Source organism: Rhinolophus ferrumequinum, chromosome 8 (genome assembly GCF_004115265.2).
Source record: "Rhinolophus ferrumequinum isolate MPI-CBG mRhiFer1 chromosome 8, mRhiFer1_v1.p, whole genome shotgun sequence".
Lineage (NCBI taxonomy): Eukaryota > Metazoa > Chordata > Mammalia > Chiroptera > Rhinolophidae > Rhinolophus > Rhinolophus ferrumequinum.
This window is the reverse complement of record NC_046291.1, coordinates 49385737-49395772: the sequence shown is the minus strand read 5'-3', so window position 1 is coordinate 49395772 and position 10036 is coordinate 49385737. Positions and strand designations below refer to the sequence as shown.

The window sequence follows — 10036 nt, the reverse complement described above, 5'->3', positions numbered from 1 at the left end:
TGGGAACCTCACACCCTCACACCTAGTCCCTTGTGCCCAGGGCTGGGGCTCCCCCTCCGCTCTCCACTTCTTTCCCTTCCCCCTTCCTCCCCCTTCCTCCCCCTCCCTCCTCCTCCCCGCCGGCCTGGGTCCGCGTACTTAAAGCGGCGCGGGCGGGCGGGCGCGGGCGGGCGGCCCAGCCGGGCGGTGGCAGATGCACCCAGCAGTGGCAGCCGCCGGCGGCGCACAGGTGACCGGCCTGCAGAGCAGCCTGGTCAGTGGGCGCACAGGGAGAGCTGGCTGGAGAGGGAGGCCGAGCCGCCCCCAGCGTGCGCGTCTCGGCGCCAGAAGCCGTCCCGGGGTGTGTTGGCGAGCGTTGATATAGATATAAGGACATTTCTCTCCATGGCGTCACGTGACATAATTACCACCAGAATCAATCAAGATGAATTGCACGTCAGCGCCCGGTGGGGATTTTTGCTTAGTTGATCCTGGCCCAAGCCTCTTGTGCAATCGATGGCTCAGGTTGGCGGCGCGGGGAGCGGCCAGGGGCTCGCCGGCGCGCACGCCCCGGAGCCATGAACGACTTTGACGAGTGCGGCCCGAGCGCAGCCAGCATGTACCTGCCCGGCTGCGCCTACTATGTGGCCCCGTCGGACTTCGCGAGCAAGCCGTCGTTCCTGTCGCAACCGTCGTCCTGCCAGATGACTTTCCCCTACTCTTCCAACCTGGCGCCGCACGTCCAGCCCGTGCGTGAAGTGGCCTTCCGCGATTACGGCCTGGAGCGCGCCAAGTGGCCGTACCGTGGTGGTGGAGGCGGCGGAGCTGGGGGCGGTGGCGGCGGGGGCGGCCCGGGCGGGGGCGGCGGCGGCAACGCAGGGGGCTACGCTCCCTACTACGCGGCGGCGGCAGCGGCAGCGGCGGCGGCAGCGGCGGCCGAGGAGGCAGCCATGCAGCGCGAGCTGCTCCCGCCCGCGGGCCGCCGGCCGGACGTGCTCTTCAAGGCGCCCGAGCCGGTGTGCGCCGCGCCGGGGCCGCCGCACGGCCCCGCGGGCGCCGCCTCCAACTTCTACAGCGCCGTGGGCCGCAACGGCATCCTGCCGCAGGGCTTCGACCAGTTCTACGAGGCCGCGCCCGGGCCCCCGTTCGCCGGGCCGCAGCCCCCTCCGCCGCCCGCGCCGCTGCAGCCCGAGGGCGCTGGCGATAAGGGCGACCCCAAGACGGGGACCAGTGGCGGCGGGGGCAGTCCGTGCACCAAGGCGACCCCCGGCTCGGAGCCGAAGGGGGCGGCAGAAGGCGGCGGTGCAGACCGCGAGGGGCTCCCGGGGGAGGCGGGGGCTGAGAAGAGCGGCGGCACAGGTAGGCACCGAGCGCGGGGTGGGCGGCTGGGCCCCGGGGCCGCGGGTGCGGGGGGGCGGCGGGGGCCTCCCTCTGCTTGCGCCGTTTTATGTGCTACTTTATAAGCGTTCGAAGGGGTTTATACATCCTATAAGATTTCCCCGGCCGTTGTAAAGCGTGTTTACGATAGGAAACCAATTTAGGTGGGCTTAAGGTAGACTTCGAAGAGGACATTAATCGCTGCAGAGAGCTTTCTCTCAGTTTGGGGTGTGTGTGTGCTAGAGACCATGGAGGGAGAGAGGGGAGATTTCAAGCCAACCTGTGAGTGTGGACACTCGAGCCTCCTGCTTTTAAGGGTGGGATGGGGAGGGGAGAGTTTGATCCGTGAACTGGACTTTATCCAAGCCTCTGGCTGACACGCGCTGCAGCCTGGAGTCGAGCAGATGCCCCGGTGTGCTCGTGTTTCTCTCCCTTCAGGTTCCAGCTCAGAGCCTGCCTCACGCTCTGCTCGGTGCCAGGCTGTGTGTGTGTGTGTGTGTGTGTGTGTGTGTGTGTGTGTGTGTCCGGGCGTGAACACACGTCCACGCCCGCACTCTCTCCTGTGCCCGCCCATATATCATCCCCCACTATGCAGGCAGGGCCTTTCAGCAGCGGCAGGGGACGTCCCCAAAGGGCCGAGGCCTGGCCCTCACGCGGGCCTGGGCGGGAGGGTGGGCGGGGGTTGGCAGGCAGCGGCCTCTCTCACCCCTTGGTCTGTTTGCCTTGCAGTGGCCCCCCAGCGGTCCCGGAAAAAGCGCTGTCCGTACACCAAGTACCAGATCCGCGAACTGGAACGCGAGTTTTTCTTTAACGTGTACATAAACAAAGAGAAAAGACTCCAACTCTCTCGGATGCTCAACCTCACTGACCGGCAAGTCAAAATTTGGTTCCAGAATCGCAGGATGAAGGAAAAGAAACTGAACAGAGACCGTCTGCAGTATTTCACTGGAAATCCCTTATTTTGAGAGCTCCAGGAAGCACCCCTCTCCCCTGAGCCCCACTCACTCACCCTCCTCCCCACCAGCCTGCCTTCGGCAGGCCCAATGTCCTTGGGTTTAATGACGCCTCTTCTCTGTGGAACTCCACCATTCCTTCCCACGGTCAACTCGGGACCTCCCAGCGACCACTGCAGCCTGCGGATGAGGCCGGGGACTTGGCCGAACGGATCCTAATAAGGGGAAAATGGTAAATGCAAACGTCCCTTTACAATTTTACCGCCAGTGTGCTGTTGTTCTCCCTCCCTCTCTCCAGGTCTGCGTGGGGACGCTGTGGGATCTGTAGAGAGTTAGGCCGGCGTGCAAGGCACTTGTTTTTGTTCTGAGTTTAAGGGACCCTGCCCTTCCCACTTGGTGAACGCAGATTATTTAAAATCTGGGAAATGTACCTTTGGTTTGTCGTATCAAGGCATGAGTCACTGTCTTGTGTGTGAATAAATGGTTTCTAGTAAAATGGAGGTTACAGCTTCAATACACTGTATGAATTTTCCTCTTTGAATAAGTTTAGTGTCTAATTAGGATATTTTAGTGACCAAAATCTTCACCCCCATGCAACTGAAAATCAAGTGAAATGCTTTTTAATTCCACTAAAATAAGAGTTGTTCCTTCCTACTTCATCTAGGCCACCCTGGTTTTAAAAATCATTTTAGGGGTGAATTTCTGAATTGAAGATGTGTCCCAGGTGCTGCCTTCTCCAAGCAATGAGGCCGGGGCAGCAGAAACCTAAAAAACAACACTGCTCCCATCCCATCTAGCAAACTTGGAATTTCTGAAAAAACAAAAACCATTTTTTAAAAAACTGGTTAGAAAATCTAAAATCACTCTTAACAAGGTATCAAGGATCCAATGTCCCTTAAAAGAAACCAAAATTAGAACCCTCCATTGGAAAAAAAAGTTTGCTGAAAGGAAGTTATCAGTGGGGAGAGAGGGCTTGGGGTGCTTGCCGGTGTCACAGCCAGGGAAGATAAGCCCCATTCCTGGAATAGGGCCCGAGGCTGCAGACCCACTTCTCACCACATTTATCCCTTCAAGTTAAAGAATGTGGTGGGGGCTGCACTGCACTTTATGTTGCAGGGCCAGGCCAGGCTGTTTACAAAACCTTGAACTGTCTAGACAACACCATAAAAGCCAAAGTTCTAAACAGCTTAATTGGGTTATATTATACACCTTCTGGTGGGCCCAAAAGAGATTTCCGCAATGTGCAATAAACTGGAGGAGTGAGAGAAAGCTTCTCTTTCTCTGAAAAGAGTAAAGTGAATCTTATGACTCTTAACTTCGCATAAGCCCAAAGTAAAAAAAAAAAAAATCCATAAGATAGACACATCCCATGCCTCTTCCAAAGAGGCAAGCATTCCTAAATGCAAAAAAAATTTTAATTGCCAAAGCTTTTGGGGGGGAAGGAAAAACATAAGTGCATAAGTGTATGCCTTTGAACTTCCAAAATGTCAAGGTCATCACCTTTAACCTTTCTGAATAATTAGGCGCCTTAAGGTTCTTCTGTGATATTCATCCGCCACCCACTCTCACACACACATGCTCACACACATCCAGATCCCCACACACATTTATGACCACACAGAATTATATGGGGGCTCACCATAAATCTAAGCAAATTCCTAATTTCAGGATCAATAAGCTTAATTTCCCTTCAAACATTTGCGTAATTCAATAGCAATTGACTTCTTTTTCAAATACTGATTTGATTAAAATGTCTACCAGAATGTTTTTTATACAGCTAGAAAATGCTGGGGTGTTTTTTGGGGGGTCATAGATAGCAGTCCCTTTTGCTCTAATGAAGAGCCTCGCTTTTAAAAAGCAGACATTTGAAAAGGAAGTTCTATTCAGACTTACACCTTCGTTATATTAAAAAAAATTGTCACACTGTCAAATAAATTATTGCGCTTTCTATGATATGAAACAAAAGAAAATATATTGTTCTCAAAAGCGTCGCACAACCTTTGGTGAAAAATGCAATAGACACAAAGCCTACAATTGAATAATTTCGTTCGGAAGGGGATTCCTTTGTTTGGAATTCTGGGTGTCCGTTACAATGTCAGTGCCCTAGTAGTATGATCATTCCAGGAGCTTAAAATGGTTTATTTCTTTCTCTCTCCATGTATCCTTTCTTTCTTTCTTCCTTTTTTTTTTTTTTAAACTGCGGCTAATTGTATCAAGCTTGTACGTCCACCACCTTAGGCAAGCGATACCATTTCCCGTTTGCATGACCTTGGACAGCCACACGGGGGCGTGCTCACGTTCCAGAAGCCGCGTTTGGCGGAGAGGCTGTGGTACCGAGTCTTTCCGTTACTGGATTCTAATAAGCAATCAGACCGTTAGAAACAGGCGGCCGCTAAGGTGTTTGTTTGCTGTTTGTTTGTTCTAAGCAGCCATGAGGTGTGGGAAGTTGTATAAAGACAGAGATAAGGGAACCAGCCAGATTTCTGAAAAAAGCGATCTCCTAATCGTTGTCTCCTTAAAGATAAAGCTGTTGCAAAGAATACCTTGTTATAACTTGGTGGTGTCGAGGAGAGATTTTTAAAAGGCAAATATGTGCACTTCGAAATAGGTAATGCGACTGCGCGTTAATTCAATTAGGGGAAATCAATATTCTAGCTGGTTTGAGTGCAGAGTGTTATGAGGATAGGACCACCCCCTTCCAAAAACCGCGTCTGCCTTGCGCGCTCTCCGACCTCCTGGGATGATTAAAAGGCTTTTGTTTAAAACAGATCAGGGCGCCGGCAACTTAGCTGAGTGTGGTCCCAGAAAATAAGGGACGCGTCGGAACGGAGGGGGTCGTTCTGGGCGAGGAAGTCTCCCCTCCCCCCAGGGTCGTGCCTGGCGCCAGGGGCTACCGGTAGCGACTGGGAGGCGCAGGCAGGACTAGGAATTGGGGAGCCCCGGGCCAGGCTGAGCTGATGCGGCGGCGGGAATCGGCAGACTGTCCCGGGATACCTTTATACTCCAAGGCGTCGTGGAATGGGGAATACATTTGAAGCAAACGGGCTTTGCATTTGACAGACTCCTGGACACCCTTCCATGCCGCCTGCTGGCCTTGAGCACGGAGTTTGATATTGGGACCAGCTCTTGGAAACAGTTTTCTTGCCGCGAGCCATTCTAGCCCGTGTCCCCTTTGCAAAGTTCCTGACATGGGGGAGGGCCTGTGTCACCATCCGAGGTCCAAAAGGGAGGTTCCAAAAGGGAGGGCTCCAGGACGTGAGCTTCCTAGGATGGGTGGCTGTCCCTTCCCCAAAGTTCATTGTGAAGCGCACCCAAGCCCCAGAATTAGTGCGGGCCTGGGTTGACTCCGCTGTCTCTGTCTCCTCCCTCCAGGCCCTGGATCAAAAGCCCTGGTTCCACCCCTGAGAGCTGGCATCTGCTTCAGCGGTGGCTGAGGCGCCATGAGCACCCCAGTGAGGCGCCAGCCAGAGGCGTGGGTGTTCCCTGTGGGAACCCCCGGCTCCAGCCTGTCAGACTGTGGGTTCAGCTTGGCTATTGTGAAGCTACATTTTCCGGGGCCTAACTCGGACCTCAGTCCACGTGGGGTGAGAACTCCCTTCCCCAAATATCGTTGTGTTCCTCTTTAGGTGACTCCAGAGGGGGGCGCATGTGGCCTTGCAGGGGGCCTCTTGACTTTGACTGGTAGCCTCCCTCAGCAGAACCCAGTTCCTTTCCTCCCGGCAGCACCTAAGATGGGCCTGAAAAAGGCCAGGGGATTGGACCAGGACTTTGGTTGGGGAGGGGGGTCCAGGACAGAAGGGGTAAGGCTGAGCCCTTTTGATCTTCAGAGCTATGGGGCTTATAGAGGGTGGCCATGTATCTTGAGTCGCCAAAGTCTCAGATCTTGAAGTGGAGGGAAAATGCGCCGAGTAGGAGTCTTTTGTGTCTACAATGGAAAGAAGCTCCCTGGCTGCTGGCCCTTTTGCGCGTCTCCATAGACCCCCTCTTCGCGTTGGTGGTAGCTTCCCCAGCCTCTCCGTTTGCTCCCTTGATTTCTTGATTTCTTTTCACATTGGCTGGGAGGTGCACGGTGCAACCCGGAGGGGCTCCTGGGGGAAGCAACTTTTAAAATTTGTCTCCATCCACTCTGCCCCCAAAGAGTGGCACAACCCTGAGGCCAGGCTGCTCAGGGCCCAAATTCAGGGTGAAACTAGGAGCACCCAAGTCCATTCAGGCCCAGGACTGCTGCAGTTCTTCCCGATTACAGGAGAGAACAGATACAAGCCACTCCTTGATTACAAATACTAATTTCTTGCAAAAGTGACCCTTTCATTTTTTGGGGGGGAGAACTGTGCTAGGGAGAAGGATGTTTGGTACAAACATGGATATTCATCTCCTTTATGGTGCAATATTGATTTATTATTAATGGTAACTGCTCTCACTGATCTAAGGATGATCGAGAACAGTGGCTATGCAGCTACATTAAACACTCGTAAGCAAAATAAGGTTGGCCTTGAAAGCCGCTGCCTTTTCATTCTATTTGCCTCATCTTAGCCTTAGGGTCTTGGGCAAACTTTCTATCCTCCCCTGCCATATCATTCTCTTGTATTAAAACTATTTTGCTTGATTTTTATGATAAAATCTCTCTGAACTAGTGGAAGTCTCTGGCGTAAAGGAGGTGGTGTGAGGGCAGAAGTTTGAAAAAGAATAAAATAGATTTGTGATAATAGATTCAAAATTATATCTGATACACATTTTTTTCTGCGAGTGAAGAAGACCTATTTAAAAACAATTCCAATGTGGGGGTGACTTTGAGCTCGAAGCCACCAGGAGCTGAAACAGAAAAGCCCTCACATTCAGAAGGCAGATTCTGCCTGTTCTGGCTCACCGAAGACCTACCCGGTCCACGAGGAATCACTGTTTTTTAGCCTGGATGTTTTCTTCATGTATAAATAAAAATTATGAAAGGGCATTTGATGGGCATAAAATTCCCAATTAGATTGAACAGTCTTGCCTTTGGCGTGGTACAGGGAGAATTGGATAACCGAGTTCCTGGCAGCTGCCCTGGCCGAGGTGCACAGGGACGGTGCTGGAGCGCCAGGCTGGCGTCAGGGCGCCTGCCGAGGGCGCGGGTAGCGGGCACTTTGTCCAGCCCTGGGCACGGTTAGCTGTGGCTGGGATAATGATCTCTGCCTTGTGAGAAAGCAATTTTCGGGGTGCTGGTCAGTGGCTGTTAGCTTTGAACAGGATCTTAGCAGACTGGAGTTAAAAGTTGTTTTTTGTTTTGTTTTTGCCTTCCTCACTCCTCTCCCCCAAGCTTAAAAACAGACACCCCTGCCGAAAGGTAATGTAATGTTTAAACCTCGAACTTTGCCGGCCCCGCAATCGCAGTCGGAGCAGTTAGAGACGCCAGGCTTTTAACCTGACAATGATGTTGTATTTGAACAGCTGCATAAAGGTTTAAAAGGTCTGTCTCATTGCCACCGCAGAGGTTTTTTTTTTTTTTTTAAAGAGGTTATTGTTTGGGCGAGGGCACTGCGAGGGGACAGACGAAGTCGTCCCAAGGCCGAACATAATGCCCAACCCCTGTTTCCAGCAGGCCAGGGGAGATTCCTTTTGGGGTGAGGGGACAAAGAGTTTGTTGGAAAACGTTTTTGTGAAGGAGCAATGGGGCTACTAGGTCCTGCAGAAAGCTGAGCACTTTAATGATCATCGGGCTCCAAAGCAATGTTCCGCTGAGGTGGAAACCCAGTTTGCCCACAAGTTCAGTCTGTGGGCCTGAAATCCAAGGCCAACCCATGACAGGGAATGTGGGGAGAAGAAAACATGGATGCCTTCCCAGACAGAGAACTGGTTCATGATCAGAGTTGGGGTGGGGGGGGAACCTTTTCCTCTCTCGGATGCAGAGAAGGGGATCCGGAAGCCACAGGACGACTCCAGCGCCCTGGCCCGGCCCCTCGACCGGGGCCAGCCTCTGGAAATCAAGGTTAAAGCTCCCCGCTGCTGCCTCGAGGCCCGAGCTTCCGAAAGGCTGCTCACCCGCCTGGAACCAGAGAACGAGGGAGGAAGTTGTTGGAGAAGTTTCTCATAAAACTCCGAGTTTCCATGGTGGTGAGGGTGGTTGTTCTTTAATGAGCTCGACCACAACCCCAGACCAAATCCTCTTTATAGAACTTTCTCTCACCAAAGGAAACAGGGGACTAAGATTCTTCCCCCACCTCCTTTTTTTTCTCCCTCCCCTTACCCAAGCAAAACCATGTCAAATAATTTTAGGAATTGTCCAAAACTATAAAACTCAACTTCTGACAAAAGTATAGCTTTTAATATTCGACGATTTGTGTTAAAACAAAAATTGACCTCCTTAGTTAGTAGTGAAGGGGAAAATCAATAGTATAATTTTCAATAATTCATAAAGCGAACGCCATTATGCTAAATCTTAACTATTAATCTTATCCTTTACAAAGTCTCGATTGATTTGTTAATAAAATATCTTCCCGTGTGTGGCAACAGCGGGTATAACTCTTTAAAAACCTTCAGAAGCAAGAAAATTACCAAGTAGCCCAAGAATGTAGATGAGAATTTTATTGATCGCCCTGATTCTTCTTAATATGTATTAATAAATTCCACAACCTTTTGTACCTTGCACTTGTCAGAAACCAATGCTTTTACAAAATCCATAAAAGGAAAACATTTTTCTTTGCAGAAGAACCAAATGACACCTTTGCATCTCTCTCTCTCTCTCCTGCTTGGCCCAGTCAGTTTTCTAAAACTTCTAGAGTCTGAGGTCGAGAGTTTTCCTCTTTGAAAAAATTATTTTCTTTTTCTCTTCCTTCCTTCCTCTTTGCCCTCCATTTATCAGGGTTTGTGGGGTGGAGAACCTCAGTTTAGTTCTCCTGCTGGGAACCCAAGGGCCTCTTTCGCGGATTGCAAACTGCTCGACGAGGGATTGTCTCCGGTCTGAAAGCTCCCAGCGGCCTGGCCCGCAGAGGTCGGGGTGTGGTTCCTCAGAAAGCCCAAGGCTCGGGTAACTCACCGGGGCGCGGAGGGGCCCGGAGTCCGGGCGGGCAGGCCGAAGGAGAGGACAGCGCCGGGGCCCAGCGGGTCCTCGAGGCTCCGGGGTCGGCCAGCTACTTAGCCTCTCGGCCCTCGCCGCCCTTCTTGCCTCCGCTCCCCAGGATACCTTGGCCGCGTCTTTGCGCGAGAGATTTTTTTCTGTGGACACCTGGGGTGGGATGTCTCAGAGCCCAGGGGAACGACTCACCTTCCCAGGCTTCCCGGGACAAAATTAACCAGCCTGGGCCCCCACCCCCGCCCGGGCCCCGGTCCTCTCGGGCGCGTTCTGCCTGGGTGTATGCCGGAGGGGGGAAACGCTTCTGTGTGCTGGCGCCACCGCACTCCGGCTTCCCTCCCCAAAAGTATCCTCCCGGAAGCCCCTCGGGCCGAGCCTTTCCTTCCGCCAGCGGGGCCCAAAGGCCGGAGTTGGGGACGCGAGTGGGGCAGGCGGGCGAGCGAGCCCCGGATAAGCTGGCGGGCGGCGGAGAGTGCTGGGCGGGTTGTCTCCAGCGCGCACTATCTCGGGCGCGTAGTAGATGTCGCTGTTGTCCGTGCTTACGCTGCCGGCCGGCCGGGCTCTGGAGCACGTGACCTGCGAGGAGGCTGCGGCTCAAGGCCATTTTCAAATCTCATTGGCTTGGTTGTCATGTGGTCGGCAGAGGCATCCACAATTACACGGGGAATGTTTTCCTAGA

At 52.8% G+C, this 10036-nt stretch overlaps 1 protein-coding gene across 1 annotated transcript; it reads left to right on the top strand.

The window, feature by feature from the left end:
- The first annotated feature begins 487 nt into the window (after positions 1-487).
- Positions 488-2932, top strand: HOXD11 (homeobox D11). The gene is made up of 2 exons (XM_033112367.1): positions 488-1338; positions 2086-2932. The coding sequence occupies exons 1-2, from the start codon at positions 558-560 to the stop codon at positions 2319-2321; spliced, it is 1017 nt and encodes a 338-aa protein (XP_032968258.1). The 5' UTR covers positions 488-557; the 3' UTR covers positions 2322-2932.
- The last annotated feature ends 7104 nt before the right edge of the window (positions 2933-10036 follow it).